This window comes from Patiria miniata, unplaced genomic scaffold (genome assembly GCF_015706575.1).
Source record: "Patiria miniata isolate m_02_andy unplaced genomic scaffold, ASM1570657v1 HiC_scaffold_24, whole genome shotgun sequence".
Lineage (NCBI taxonomy): Eukaryota > Metazoa > Echinodermata > Asteroidea > Valvatida > Asterinidae > Patiria > Patiria miniata.
Genome location: NW_024037063.1, coordinates 14,861,978 through 14,878,457, shown reverse-complemented (window position 1 = coordinate 14,878,457; position 16,480 = coordinate 14,861,978). Strand labels below are relative to the sequence as shown.

General features: G+C 40.2%; 1 protein-coding gene across 1 annotated transcript; it reads left to right on the top strand.

The window, feature by feature from the left end:
* The first annotated feature begins 881 nt into the window (after positions 1–881).
* LOC119732307 (A disintegrin and metalloproteinase with thrombospondin motifs 9-like) lies at positions 882–7,141 on the top strand. Its single transcript, XM_038205766.1, has 3 exons — positions 882–1,350; positions 2,683–3,071; positions 6,980–7,141. Exons 1-3 carry the CDS (start codon positions 1,236–1,238, stop codon positions 7,139–7,141), a joined length of 666 nt encoding a protein of 221 aa, XP_038061694.1. The 5' UTR covers positions 882–1,235.
* Positions 7,142–16,480: the final 9,339 nt, after the last annotated feature.

The window sequence follows — 16,480 nt, the reverse complement described above, 5'->3', positions numbered from 1 at the left end:
GAAATATGTGTAGTCGGAAAATAGGGGTGTCGGAACATAGTGTCGGAACATAGAGGTGTAACCAAAAGAACATATACGACGGCGAACTATGGCAATTACATAGAGTCAATTCGTTGACTGCCGATTGCTGCTGATTGACATCTCGACAGTGAAACGTCGTTTTAATAAAAGTGACTTGAATTGTATAATTAATTAAAACCCTACATTACATTGTGTTCCAGTTGGTTTTAAAGTTGCCATGGACGTAGTAATAGTATCTCAGTAAAAGTAAAACGTTTTTTTTTTGTACTCATTCTTTTGTAAGTATTTATTCCTCGGTAAGAAAATATGCTGATTATTTTTAAAAAAAATGTTACTGTTCCTTGCTCTATGGATTGTGCTAGTATTAATTAAAATGCTTCGATTACAATCAATTGAGGCTGATTTTGAACATTTTACTCTTTGTCGTATAAGCTGATGGCTTTCAAAGTATACAGCAGGGTCTTATAATAATTATAGGCGTACAAATAGTTCAGGAAATATCAATCTGTAATTTTTTCCCTAGTTTTCAACAAAACTAGACAAAAGGACTGAGTGCAGCCTAGGTAGGGGGCCAAAGAGTTTCAACCAAATTCACACAGTGACAATACACCGTGGTATCCCTCTAATAAAAGCAAACCGGAAAGAATACTTTGGTGACCTTAGCAGGGGGTTTAGCACTCGTAAAACTCGATGTAACAGTTTGTGTATACATTTTAACCGCGGTATTCCGGTACTCTCATTGGCTGAATGCACGATGTGTGATACACAATCAGTGTGTGTAAATCTCCCATACACTGTCTAGTGCAACTCTTTTATGTGCCTGGGGCAGCGATCAGTAGTGTGTCACCGTATGCAGCACCGGAATTTGGAAGGGTGTATGTTTTGTGTATGCTGCTCAGCTAGGCTCACACACATTATATCGCTGAGTATACTGCTAGTGTACACCGGTGACGAGCCAGCAGAATTGCCGGTCATTCGTCGGTCAGGCACTCAGTCAATCGGTAACGGGCGACTTGGAACGGTGCCCAGGAATTTCCAAGTTTGGCTCTCGGCCCATCCACCCAGCTGATCGAGTCGACTCTGGATAGGAATAACTTCTCCCTTCACCCTGGATTGTATATGGCCCCTGTTTTTCTACCCACCCACCTCATGTCGCCGATGTAGTGAATTTCTCATGTTGGTTTTTATTTAGAAACTTCAATGATTCTTCAGCCATGTGTACCTTCAATGTAAATACCACTCTATTCGCTGCATTTGTTTTGGTTTATTTGGTGTCGGTTCGTTTGGTGCAGGGTTTCAACTTTAAATCCGTCCATTGGACGACTCACGGTAAGTAGATTATACAATATTTTTGTTAGCATTAAAATGTAAACCTTGTCCCTTTATCTTAGAAATTTTAATCCTCATCCAACGTAGAAATTAATAATTAAAGTTTGATAACATGTCGACCATGCATGCCATGTTGACTTTGAGTATGACGACCATACAATTTACATGGTTGAAAAACTTATATAATATTAAAAGTTTTATTAGTTTTTATTACATCATGATCTTTAATGTAATTTTGAGTTTATTTGAATTATTTAATAATTTTATGAATTCTTGGTCTAAAATTAACGAAGTCGTCTTGTTAACTTTTTTTTTAGCCAATTAACTGTTTAGTGATTTTGCCCATTTGTTATCATGTCTGCTGGTTAAAATTTGTTGTGTTAATTTTAAGTGTTAACAATAACACCAAAAATGAGATGTACTATAGTTCAATTTTACTATAGTTCATTTTTAATTTTTTTTTTATAGCTCCATGATTCTACCATGAAAATCATTGCAACAGTTGCATTTTGATGTTGAGATTTTTGGCCACACACATACACAACCGAAACACCTGTTGTAAGATACACCTGTACGGCTGTATATCATACATTGACGATCAAGCATACATGTACATGTACACCAAGCGTTACATAACGTAATCGAGATTTTGTTGGTGGGAGTTGAGTACTTCCGATCTGTGGTTGTACAGTTTTATCTTTTTAAAAATCTTTCACTGTGTGTTGTTGCTCGGCGGGGTACGATTCAGAAGAGCAATTGTAACCTTGAATCGCTTCAATATGTTGTACACTATGTTTATGTTTTGTTTATGCTTGCATTGTTTTCTTGTTTACCCTGACTGTAATTTAGTATGGATGTAAAACGGAAGACCTAAGCGCGTGTACATTGTCCGTGTACACCCACGTGTCTTCTGCGATTGTTGGGGCAATGTAACTACAATGTATGTGCATGACCTATGTGTGAACACAAAGTTCATGTCTAGTTCATGTGCGGGAATATAATCAAACGTGTAGCCGCTTGAAACACGAAGACGATTATTATAAACTCACGGAGACCTTGCTGCAGCGCAGTTGGTTCTATATTATATCATCAGTTTCTTTGAACTGTTATTTGTTTAAACAAGTTTAGGTTTTCCCGCCATTTTTTTTGCGAACAAAGTTGGGCACGTGACGGTGCATTAATATGGTGGGGGTCGTAAAATGACATCGTGTGGTTGGTGCGTAGTTTGCGGAATAAGGTTTTGTTCAACATTTTCAACCGTTACGACGGTGACGAAGTTATGTAAATATATCTGTCAGTGTCATCAAGAATCGTGGTTTTTATTATTTCCAGGGTCGGAGCGTTTGGCGGAATTATCCGAGTATGAAATCGTGACACCGGTTCGTTTGGACGGCCACACTGGGCTACCGTTGCCGTCCGACGGGGCGACTCGACATTTCCAGAAACGGAGCGCCTCGATTCCGTTGGACTCCGAGGAAGACGATTTTGACGACGGACCTCAGGCGACTTTCCTCCTGGGAGCCTTTCACCAACAGTTCCAGTTGAACCTATCGAGGGATAATTCCTTCTTTTCGCCGTCGTTTGTGGTGGAATTTTTGGGGGACGATGATGATGAGGACACGGAGGATTTAGACACGAGCGCGCCGCTGCACTGCTTCTACCGGGGCGTCGTGAACGGCCAGCCGGCGTCGTCGGCAGTCTTCAGCCTGTGCGATGGCATGGTAAGATATCGCTGCGGAGTAGAGAGTTTTGAGGACGATTGGGTTGTGAAATAAAAGAAAAATTTGACTCCGACGAGCACATGCTAGTTATTTTAGCCCTGCTGTAGGCTTGGGTTAGGCTTTAATTAAAGCTTGCATTAGCATAGGCCTGTAGCTGTACACACAGGCCCAGCTCATTGGTAACTCACTGTCTTTCACTTCGTTCCACGGTAATTTTTGATGATAGGCCCTAATGTTATCTTTGTGGCAAGTAGAGTCTGTGGCTCTTGGCATAAATCGTAAACATATACACTAATTAGGAATAGGTTTACATGTTCTTCTTTTTTGATTGTATGAGTCATAAAAACATGTTAAAGTTCCATTCAGATTGTTATATGAAAAATGATATACACTACCCCAATTTATTATTATCATTTATTTTAAAATAGGTGAATATGTTTCAACAGGACTTAACTTAAGCTAAAACATACTGAGTGAATAGAGGTCAGTATCCAGTACACTTGAAAGTCTTGGAGCATCCATGCAGTATTGTAGAACACAGTTAGACCTGTCTCAAAAGGGTTGATATTTGTTTGGCTTCTCTCAGGCCCAGGTCCCCAACTTCTTTGACAAATTCTGAATAAGATCAGATTACTGTAAATTTATGCAGCATTTGTCGAAAACAAATACATGTGTTAGTGCTTTGTCATACGTGTACCCGTGCCTCAGTGAAAGCAGTGGGCTATTATGCATAGTAGCCATTTCCTTAACCCTGTGGTTGCAGACATATTCTCCCTCCTCGAAGACGAAACTTCCTCTGAGCCTAAATAGTGATAGTTTGATACATCTGCCGGACTTATTCAACTTCCTCAAGACATGAATCACGTCAACCTTAAGACTCGACTGAGGTGATAAGCCAAAAGGTTACACAGTGTTATGCTTGCCATGAGTAATTGAAGGAATATTGACCAGTACATGTACACATATTGTGAGACAGTATCCTGCAGGGTCGCATTGATTGATACTTTACTGGGTGCTATGCACAATTTGGACAGCAAAAGATTTGACATACACAAATTGGTGGATCCGGGGGGGGGGGGGGGGGGGGGTGGCAATGGGGGCCATTGCCCCCCCCCCCCCCAAAAAAACTACACTGACTGATTTTATTTTTGTTTTAATTTTCAGGAAATTTAAAATGTTGTGTATCTCCCGCTCAAGCCATCAGCTACACATACCTTTTAGTTTTAATATTACAATGTGGAAATAGTGCACGATACTATTACTTAATCCACTTCCCCTTTTTGAAAAATATGTACTTGAGCCAGCCCTCTTTCCCCACCTCCCCTGAAAAAAAATTGGGTTCTGGATCTGCCCTTGCGTACACATGTATGCGGCAGCAAAGCAAGAACTTACATGTACAAATGTATATATCTTCTGCACATTACCAGAATAAGTCCAACCAAACTTATGATCCAATATTAAAAGTGATTTTCATAATTGTTGCACATATTTTGTAGAACTTTCCACTCAACCTAACATTCTCTTTAGATGTTTCAACTGAAGATATGCAAGTAGGCCTACATGTATGTATTTGTCTCGCAATGTAAAAAAAAAAAAACCTTCCTGTGCAGAAATGCCTGATAACAGACATTTCACAAAGATTAATCCTCACACTTCCAAGGCATTTGCGAAGTAAACAGGACTTAGCGGTGTATTTTACAAGTATTGTCGGTGAACTTGGCATGACCTTGCGGAACTTCCAAGCCCCTGGGCTATTTTGGCACTGAATTTACATCCCCGGTGAGCACACTGAAAAGAACTAACAACACTTGTCATATAACTGTAGGTGCCAGTCCAGTATAGGTGACTTGGCCCTTGAGTTAAAGTTCATTTCTGCCACCTTCACACAATATTCACATAAACCACTGAGTCTGAGGAATTTTATAGAGAGGCAAATTTCTTTTGAAAGGCAAATTTGAAAGGCAAATTTTATAGAAATGCAATTTTTTTTTGTTATAAAAAGAGGAATGGCATGCTTGGATCAAGAAATATTGTCAAGTGATGTGTTCCAGAGTGAACAAAAATGAGTGAAATGTCACCCAAAAACCCACCTGATTTTTTGTGTTCAAGGGCGAGTGGGAATTTGAATTGGCTAGGGAAAGTTGAATGAGAAAGGGGGCGGGGGTCTCCCATCTGTAAATATTGCAGATTTATTGTTCAAGAAAGGTTGGTCTCTCATATGCACCCTCTGCGTTGCCACTGTGGTTTAACCTTGAATTTGCTCCCCGCAGACCTCCACAGTGTTTTATATGAATAGCAATCTCGCTTGTTGCAAATTACAATTTCTTCCTAAGCAGCGTTAATTACTGTGAATTTTGCACACAAATGGTTACCATATGTTATCATTTTGCCGCGCTATCAAAGTACATGCACCCGTATCATAGATACTTGATTATGAATAATGCATGCTACGAAACACTTTTTAACAAGTGCAGTTTTAAGCAGCGCTTGCTGATTTCATGTGTAATAGAAAATATAAATATTCTGAGTAACTTTGGTTTAACAGCAGTTTTTATGGTCAAAATAAGCTGGTTAATTTTGACGATGGAAACCAGGCAGCATAATCAGCACACACAAAAATTTCCTTAAACTTTTTCCTATGAAAACAAGTGGTAACCACATGTCACTGTTCTCAAATAAAGTATTTCTGTCCTTTCTTGACCTTTTCATTTGATCTCCAATTTGTTTGCAGCCATATAGAAACTATTCTGGTTGTATATCTAAAATAGTAAATTTTCTCAAAACTGGTACAAAATGTGGATAAGTAAACAATGGTGATGCAGATTAAAACTTCAAATGTTTCATTTGAAGTCAATCTATGCTTGCAACCAGAAAAATGCATCGTCACAAACTCAATCTCTGACTCATTCACTAATAAAACTCGGAACAAATGTTCACGTAAGTTCAGCAACAACTGGCGGTAGACAACTTATGATAGGCATGTGTTCTTTTTAGAGTGCCCATGCTAATGCACTGGTCACACACAGATTACCACCGCCCCAAGTCCTTTATATTTGCCTTGATATGAAGTTTTATACAGCAGCATTATGACCTATATACACCCTGGGAAGTGGCAAGAACCCTTTATATATAAACACCGCTTGTAATTGTAAATATTTACCAACCTCCTTCAGGTCAATGTGCTGGAAGAATTATATGGTATTGGTAAAGTTTACCATTATGTCCCTGCCGAGTTTACCATTATCAAGCACGTTTTCTTAACAGTGCTGGCCTTTGAAGGTTTAGATATTAGCCAGACGTAGTTGAAAAAGTAAGCAAAATTCCACCGGAAATTTGAAAACTCAGGGTATAATAAACCTGTAACCCCTCATTTTGTTGAAAGAGTGGTGTTACTTATGGCCTTAGAAATCTAGCATGGTCACTTCTTTTATATGCTGTGGTTAACACAAGTTCAGGGTAGGTGGGATAGGGAAAAACAGAGATAATGCAATAGAGGACCTCTTTCAGTCTGGAGTTACTTGTTTGGTTTTGAAAGCCTGTTACCTCGGTTGAAAGTCTGTTACCTGTAGTTGCGTTTTGTTGAAAAGTTTTCTTGAAAAAGGGTTATCAATCAAGTCTGGATATTGAAAACTGGAAGTTTAAGTGCAGAAAATAGGGCAATAATTTGCCAATAATGAATTTATAATGCACCAAGGCTAAAATAACATATAAAAACAAAAACCAGTTTTGATTAAAAAAACAAAGTTTTTTTAATTTTCAAAAAAATAATAATAAAAAAGTAAAACTTAATTGCTTACTTTCACCCCCTTACAGCATGGACTATTCCAAACAGCATTTTTATTTTACTTTTCAAAAAGTAATAATAAATAAAGTACATAAATTAAATGTTTACTTTCACCCCCTTACAGCATGGACTATTCCAAACCCCTGAAGGGACGCAATATTTTGTTGAGCCTCTGGAAGATTCCACTTCTTCAGAGGAGGGAAGCACGCGACCTCACGTGGTGTATCCAACCACAGCTCTTCAGGATTTGAACAAGAATTCAGGCTGTGGATTGACTGGTAAGTGATTCAGTTTTTACATAAATTGCTTTCGACGGGTAAACCTATCCTGACAAATAAATAACTGCAGTTATTAGAGCTCCAAGATGTGGCCTTTTTAGCCATCTTTAAAACACTTATTTCATAAAGTTGTCAAGAAAATAGGTTTGTAAAATGTTCCGAGATGTCTGTATTTCTGGATAGTTTACCTTGCCCCAAATTAATCGGTCTAGGACTGCTTCCAAATAGCTGCTTGCATATCTTAACCAGTTCGTGCCAGGAATATTTTGACATTGACTGGACCCAGGCTAGGCGTGGGATTGTTTTCACGAACCTCGATGCCAGATGGGTTCATAGGCCGTCATCTGCGGGTAACACAGCCTGATGTTTCGGGCCTCGCTCATTGCGTGTTTATCCATCATCCATTCCGAATACCGCAAAACCTTTGCATGCATCATCCAACGTGAACTGGTTAAGCCCGGTGCACACCTTTCCGATTTTACCGGTTCACTGGTTCACCCCATCACCGGTACCATTTTTTCACCATTGCGGTTAGACCGCAACGTTACATGCCCGATTCCGTTTTTATAATCGGTCACATGATGAATCAGTCACATGATGACCAGTCACATGATGACAAAATGTCAGCCATCAATTTCAATTCATGTGACTTACTTCGTGAATCTGATTAGTAATAGTTAACATAAATATCGCGTCCAGTGAAATCTGAGTGCTGCTCGCACACCTTTCCGGTGACATTGGATTCGGTGACATTGGATCCGGTGAAAGCGGCTGTGAAAAAATCAAACATGTTTGATTTCATCCGGTCGCCCGATTTAAAGGGAAATTACAACATTTGCAAACATCAAAAAATAAAACTACCAAATCATTTTGAAATACCTTGCTGGACTGTTAATGAATGACAGTGTAAAGCATCCTGTAAAATCATGGCACCTGGTATACTGTCATTTTCAAGAAAAGTGGTATTTTTGTATCAATTTCCAACGCTGATCGGCCGATCAGCGTTGGAAAAAACTGGCTTTTTTTTCAAATACTGGCCCCCATTGGCCATCGCACTTGTTTGCAATCGATTACACACCTTTGAACGGGTACAAGCCAGCTAGACTGGATCCCTGACCTTACAATTCTCCAATATATGTAAACTGCTCTGTTTCTTCTTAAATGGAGTCAGGGAACCAGGCTACAGGAAAATGATTGTTTTTCTTGGTTTTTATAGCATTTTCGAACCCAAAACCTCAAAAAAGTCAGTGTTACTATATATTTCCAACCCCCCAATTCCATCCATTTCTGAAAATTACAGCAAAAGCAAATGATGTATATTCCCTTTAAAGTCAGAATGTTCTGAATTTTCGGCACATGCTTCTGTAGGACGCTCGGTGAACTAATTATATCGGAAAGGTGTGCGCCGGGCTTTAGATGTGTGATACCAATCATTGTAACAACCATCTTCTCAACATTGTTATCCGACACACTGGTTGGAAGGTTACTGATGCGTAGTCTGGTTGATTAAACAGGAGATTTGTTCCAAAAAGTTAAGTATTGAGGGATTATTGAGGGATTACCCTAATTCTTTAAGCCATTCCCAATCCTCTTAGGGGATCAAGGTTTGCCCTGTTATTGTCTGTTGAAAAGCCAGAGAGCTCACTGATTTCATGAAGCTGCCTCATGTTTGAAGCTGTTTTTTCTTTCTCAGAAATGTTTTTCCATTAACCATTGATTTGCCCACTCCTGATTCCTGAGCTCCATATAATTCGTCCATGTGAAACAACTCAGCTCAGTGTACAGTAGATTAATTTGAATAAGCTGTGTCAAAAATTGAGGAGTCAGGATTTTCTAAGGAGGATTTGATGGAGTTGAGTGCTTGATCCCTTGACAGTTGTGTGGATTCAAATGTTAGTTTCGTTCAGAAAAATAAACCTGACTGATTTTCACTGTATTATTTGTCAGTGTACCAAACTTTTGCTATTCATAAGATGGATATTATTTTTTTTGCGTCGGGGTGATGTAAATCAATATTATCAAGAGTATTCGTATAAAGACAAGGAATTGGTTTTAAAAATAATCTTGCGGAATTGGTTAACTTTTGCCAAACGAGTACAGAAAATATAGCTTTTAGTAGAACAGTTGCCAGCCAAGAAGCCATGGAGGTACATGTTGTTACTGCATGGTTCTCATTTTGAATTGTACATTAATTTGCTAAGCGGTATTTACTGCCGAGTGAGCGCATCACATTTGGCTCAGATCTCAGTTAGTATTCTGCAGTGCTTTCGACGTAGAGTACCAATCCATGTATACAGATGTATGGGTTGGGTATGGTGTGAGGTTCCTTGCTCTAGGTTAGAGCAGTATAGTGAAGTCAGCAGTCGGGGAAGATGTTGGTTCTTCAGATGTGTGGCCCATTGACTCAAGCTTTCCTTGTGTCATAATAGCTATTCACAAAAGGAACATACATGCTTGAGTGTCTCGGAGGTTGTTAAACAGGCTTAGAACCTGTTGGTCATAAAATGGGCCTGTGCATTAGAAGGGTGTATTCAAGTTCTTGGTAGCAGCCCAGAAATCATTGTCCGGAGCGCACAAAGGACCCAAATCCCTTTTAGAAACTTAGATGTTGTGTGTCATATCTTGGTGACTTGGCCTGTGAGGAAGCAGTAAATGGCTCTATGTTAGTTTTGAAGGCAGTGTGTGAAGTGGTAGGGTGGTAGCAAGCAACTCCTTAGTCTTTGCAGGGTTTGTGTCCAGAAAATAACAACTAACAGCCATTTGACCCTAGCTTGGGAAACCCTGTCTTATATTGCTCACTGGCAATTAAATAATTTACAGGCAAGCTGGGGGAAATGTTATAAGTCTGGGTCTACAATTACACTGGTTTGATCTGGATCCTTCACTCTTCGAGTTATAGTAGCACTCATTCCAAATGTAGGAGGTTAAAACCAGTCCAAAAGTCCATTTTGGGGGAGAAAAGCAAATTTTTGTATGCAACATGTTAAAATTGTACACCCATATCTTTAAAAATCTGTTTCCCCTCAGCTTTTTTTGTAGAATTTTCAGTGAGCATTTAGAACTGGGCTTTGTGACCAACCAAACAAGTGTGTGTACAGTGTAGTAGGGGGATCTCTACTACCATTTGCTGAGTCAGGACTGGCCTGATAGTACTCCATCTTCCCCATGCCGGGTCCATGGTCCCAGTAGCCAACTTCCTGCACTGCGGGAGGTAAATTGAACTGTTAGTCAAGAGGTTTGAGGCGCTCTGAGTGTGCAAGCGTGTGTGCCATGCGTGCCGTGTTGCGTCTTCTGTTCTTTCTTTGTTGGAAATTAACCCCAAGTTCATGAGATAAGTAGTGGAATGTACAGAGTTGTGATTTTGTGTGGGTTTTTTTTCAAGCGAAGCAGAATTCACATGGACTAGTTTTTCCTTGAAGTTGAAAACCGATATTATGTGAGGCATTCATTGAAAAAGTCAAAGTATTATGTACTTTCAAAGAAATATGAATACAAATCCGAAGCCTGGCTTCATTTGTTTCAGCAGTGTTTCTCAATCACCTGAGCCATAGCATAGTGGTCAGGTTCTCAGTCAGGTTCTCTATAGGGTGTACATGTGTACCTGCTTGTACAAAGTACATGTACTTACTATTAAGTAGAACGTAATTTGCCAGAAGCAATATCGATGATTTGATAAATATTTTGAAAGTTTGGTGACAGATATTACATAAAGTTCACTTCTCTTCCTGTGTTGTATATTTGTGCAAGCTGCCCTGGCCAGAGTGGCCTCTTGCCATTTTGGCCAAACCCCCTGTCGTCACTGTGATACCACTGTGTTTGGATGTTTACACAGACCAGAGCCTGTGGCTCTCAGGATGATGTCAGGACAGGGTGCTCCAGGGATGAGTGTGTTTATTGTTGTACACAAGAGGTCTGCTGATGTAGGCTGACCAGTGGGTGAAAGGGGAAGGGGGGTGGGGTGGTTTGACCAGTGGGTTAGAGGGGGTTGAAGCATGTACCCGTAGAGCAAGGAACAGTGGAGATGTCGTTGGAATGAAAACCATCTTGTAAGTTGTAGCCTAGTTGTTGCATTACTTGGTTTCATATACATTGTACTCGTTACGCTCAGTTTCCTCATTGTTTTCTAATGCTGCAGATTTATAGCACATCCACAGTGTTTACAGACTGTGATTCATTTACTCAACAAACAATTTACAAACAACACTAGGCAAGCCTAAGCTGGTCACAGTCTAAGTCGGTATGCACATCGTCTGATTCAATTGATTCAGAATAGCTATTCACTGAAAAGTCTTTTCATGCATCTGATCTACACGGCGGGCTGGATTTATCCCATTCATTTGCATTATTGGGTCATCCTATATGATAGCACTGCCCGGTTCTTTTCACCAGCCTACATCCCGTCCAAAAAAAAACTCGCAATGATTGAGAGATTCTCCCAATGATTGAGAAATATTACAAACCGGTCATCGTGTGAAGGGAAACCAATGCTTGAGAGTGACCAGCTTTCCTTGTGAATTTCTCTCAGACATTGAGATATTTTGGTGGAGGTCCCGACCTGCGACAAAATTTCCGCAAGCAGAAGTTTTCGCATGGATTGCATGCTAAACCTTCGTGTGCAACCGAACTAAGTCACTAGCAACAGTCCGTCAGTTACATGTAGTTAGCCAGTCAGTAAGTTAGTCATTATTTATAGATATAAAGGGGACACTAGGCTGGCATTCTGGGATGGCTAGTTGCCTCTTCATGGGTTGAAGAAAGATGGCAGAGAACAAACATGACAGACTGCAGAATATTGTCTTCAGTGTGCTGCAGACAACATCTGCAGGCCAGTAATAGCCTTACCACATCTGCTGGTCAGCTGCCATCCACACAGGCCCTTTGTGCCAAGTCGCTCCAGAGTGAGACATATGTAAAAGAACAACTTCTTAATTGGGTGCACCTTTAAAATATAACAGAAAAAGTTACATGTTTTGGGAGAAACTTATGAAACAGATTTTGCAAATCCCATGAGCTGAATAAGAGAGAGGCAGTTTCCACCTGTTTTATTTTTCATCTTCTGTCGTGATCATAATCCAACCAGGGACTTGGAAAATCCTCTAAAAAAAGCTGTGCATGAGATGTGGACTCATTCTGTATGGTGCCACTTAGGAGGAGGAAGTACACAATCAGAAGAGGTCAGGGGCCCAGCCCAGAAGGACACTGAGTGATAGCTTACAGCCATGGTCTCAAGAGTAGGGGATCAGAGCTCCTAATGCCATGGTCCCTCAGCCACTCCTCATTGTTGAGCACCTGGTGTTGGGACTCAGAGGGGGCCCAGACCACTGAACTTGGACCTTTCTAAGGCTCCATTTAGGGTTGGAGCCTAATATTAAGCATCCACAAAATGGTGTAAAGCAGACAAAATCAGTCAACACTAGTTACTTCTGCAGACGGGAATTACAAAATTTAGAGGAGGGTAACTAAAAACAAATGCTGGAAAGGAACCTTTTAGTTCCCATACAACTATGGATCTATATGTGGACATTTTCAATTTTTGGGGGGCCTGATATGGGGAAATTTTGACAATTTTTGTCCTGAAAAAAAACCACCCCAACCACCAAGTTGTAGTTTTTATTTTAAAATTTTATTAATGAAGACCTTATGCACTGCATATATCTCAGAGGGTTTTGTTTGTTTTGGTAACAATGAATGCTCAAATACATGTAGCTATATTCAAAACCACACACACTAACTCTGCCTTAATGCATAGGGTCTATATAACTTTATAAGGTCTATAGCAATTTCTTGAAAAATATGGTTACTCATAAAAGCAAGTAAGTAACATTGGATTTACACATAGATTGGGATTAAAATTTACCTTTTTTAATTTTTCAAGTGTAAATTATCATGTACAAATTGTACATGTTGGCTTTGAGAAAAAAAGTTGTTAGATACGGCAGCTTTGGCCAAGTTCGCGCAAGGACTATAGTTGACCAATGGTTAACTAACGTTTGCCCGAACTCTGTCTAGTCGACTATTTGGAACCAGCCTACTGGGGTTGGTTGCTTCGCTGGTAACCAATAGCCGCGCGCATTCATAACGCTAGCAGAGAGCCAGGATCCAGAAGTTTTGCGATGACATTTTGACCAGCATTTGACTAGAGACGTTCGCATGTTGCTATCAGTGCGCAGGCGTAAGGTACGTCACAAATCAACCACTAGTCGACTAATGGTCCTTGCCCGAACTTGGCCCTAGTTTCCCCATATACCAAACTGATTCATCTTTTATCGGTTGAAGTTCATGATAGATCCATACTGGTTCAGAAACTTCAGAAATCTTGCTGTTGCACAAGTTTTTAGACCTTTGTTTATTTAACAAGGCAAAAAAAAAGAATAGAAAAAATACTCAGGTTCAATAATGCATGATTGTGTATCAGGTAAAGGAAAGGTTGTAAATGCACCTGATGAGGCTGTGCTACGCTGCCTATTAAAAAAGCAACAGTAACCAAAACAGCCATGAACCTGCAAGGAAACAATAGTGTATTTTGCGCCAAGGCTTGTTCTGCCATGTAGACTGTTCTACATGGTTGAGCCAGCATTTCATAGTCAGGCTTGCGTGAAGGAACAGTCAATGCCAACCCTGACGCCTTTGTAACAGGGATTAAAAAAAGTACATTCACTTTTACAATGGGCGTTTGTGGCGCAGGAAAAATACCCAGAACTTTTCTGCTGTGCTAAATTATCAATCTCGGGAACTTGCTCTAATGTGTGAACGGAAGAAACATTCAAAAGTAGTGTTTCCGTGTTGGGAGATCAAAATATCAGGATTCGGTTTTTCCCTTCGCAGAAATTTTTGTTATTGGCATTGTATGACCAGAATTTGCCAAAAAAAAGAATTCACTAGCTTGTTGGGGTGAGACGCGAATCCACGTCCTCTTGCTGAGGGCGGCCTAGGTCGACCTGCGATTTGCTTGCGCCGCAATGTAACCGTCGGTATCAAGCAGAAAAGTAATGCTCGGGTCACAAATCTGAGTAGTCGTGTGATTTTTGTGAAACAAGCGGCATCTTGACACGAACTAATCGCAACCATGCTTGCGTCACCCCGGCATAACGAGGATTTCTTGACATAATCTTGATCATGTGATAATGTCTTCAAATGGCAGTGTGTGTGTTGATAATGTTCAATCAAATGATCTTCCACGGCCACGTCTGTTCATTGGACCATCTCTGCCACACACTGCTTGGCTACACAATGAAAAAAGATGATCCAGATGCTTGCACGACGTCTTAACTTCACGCAGGTTGGCTGCGATTGATTCCTGCCTGTCAGGAAAATATTCTGTCGCGGGCTTGCGGCACTGAAGTTGAATTTTTTCTACTCTTGCGGGTGTTGATAATGTTCAATCAAATGATCTTTCATGGGGCACGTCCATTCATTCAGCCATTTTTGCTGCACGCTGATTAGCTACACAATGAAATAAGATAAGATACGGATGCACACACGACATCTTAACTTCACACAGGTCGACGGCGATTGATTCCTGCCTGCCATGAAAATGTTCTGTCACGGCACAGAAGTTGAATTTTTCCTACCCTTGTGACTGCAGATTTTTTTTTTCAATGATGCCGATCGTATTAATATTGTAGCAGTTACACTCAGGTCGCTAAAAATCTGCGACTGAAATGTTCCTGACGGTTGTAGCTCAGGTGCAGCTTGATCCTGAAAAGTCAGTTGCTGACTTTTCTGACTTTTCAAGTGATTTCAGCATCTTCACTAGTAAGCAGGAGGTTGTGGGTTCGAGTCCATTCAAGTAAGCTTGGGAATTTTTATAAGCTCTCTTGAACAGCACCGAGTGGTTATGAAACTTGTTGATATGCCAACCAAAAATAAAAATACTCACTATTAATTTTAATATTGTTGGTATATATATTTTGCCATTGATAAGGCCTACCGAAATTGCGATTATTGAAAACGGTTTTGGCCAGGTTTTGATAGATTGATGCATCTTTGATTGAGAAATTGTTTGGCATTGTCCGGAAAATATCGAGACAAAATGAGAAATAACAAAGTTTATTTCTTGTTTTCTTTTACAAGTCTGCCATCTGTCAACCATAAACAGCCTTAGGCAAGGACACTTTGTGTGAGTGTAGTATTTGACACAAACCTAGAAGTACAGTGCCACTTACTTTATACTGATAAACAGCTGGGAATATTGCTAACACAAATATTTCTTTAGTGCCGTCGATATCAATGAGGTAAAGTAATTAAGGCCGGTTAACGAGACAAATTCCACCCAGGCAGTGAGGGGAAATTGATTCATAGAATAAACTGCCTCAAGTGGTTGTTGTGATACTGGCATTTATCGATAGAATGATGGATTGTATAAAGTAATTTAATTTTGTTGAAGTTGGAAAGTTTTGGTGTACATGTAGGTCGCTACCTTGGGGAAAGATGTTTTGATTTGTGTAATTGGTTTCTGATATGAGTTTGTAACGACGTACCAAGGTGATGTCCAAAGTCTCTTATGCCATTTTGTTCCACAGTTGTTCGCCTGTGTGGTGGACAATCGGTCTAGATGAAACAGGTTGAGAATAAAACTCGGTCAAATATAAATTTGTAGTGAATTATAATAATGAGTTTGTCACGCACCGTAAAGTTTGGACCTGGCCCGCAGTTCTGAACTTTGGTTGAGATGAGGGTCAACCGGAGGATGAAAGGGACGTTTAAGAATTGCTTTGTTCAGCTCATGCACTGTATGCACGTTGCCATTCTCTTTCTTCATCAATGCAATTGCGGCACAAATTTCTGGACGGTGTACCAACTGCCGTGGTATATTTCAAATATCTAATTTCAAAAATACCAGCCACATCCTGTACACAGTAACGGATTTTTGAGGGGGCTGGGGGAAAGGGGGAGGGGTTGCAACCCCCCGATCAGCTGCTGAAATTTGTGTATACTAGTAAAAGGCTCCAATCTAATAAAATTTGAGTCCAAGTTCCTAAACTTATTCTTGAATTGTCTTAGAATGGGGAGGGGGCATGCTCGGACCCCCTATAGCAGGGGCTGGGGCACGGTTTAACTCAAATATCAACCCCCCTTGTCTCCATGTGTTCCCTGAAAGCTAGATCCTCACCTGGTACATGTAGGCCCTGTACATGTACTGGTACAATTCACGTTTGACAACTTACTGCTGGCAACAAGCCTACATTTGTACATCTTCGAAATGAAATCAGTATGCTTTTTACCACAGATTATACAGTTGAATTTTTGGTTGCATGACTGAGCTTTAAAAATCAGGTGTTATATCCCAAACTCTGTGCTTTGCCACATTTATCACTTCAGCCAGCCTATCATATTGTGAAGCTGTC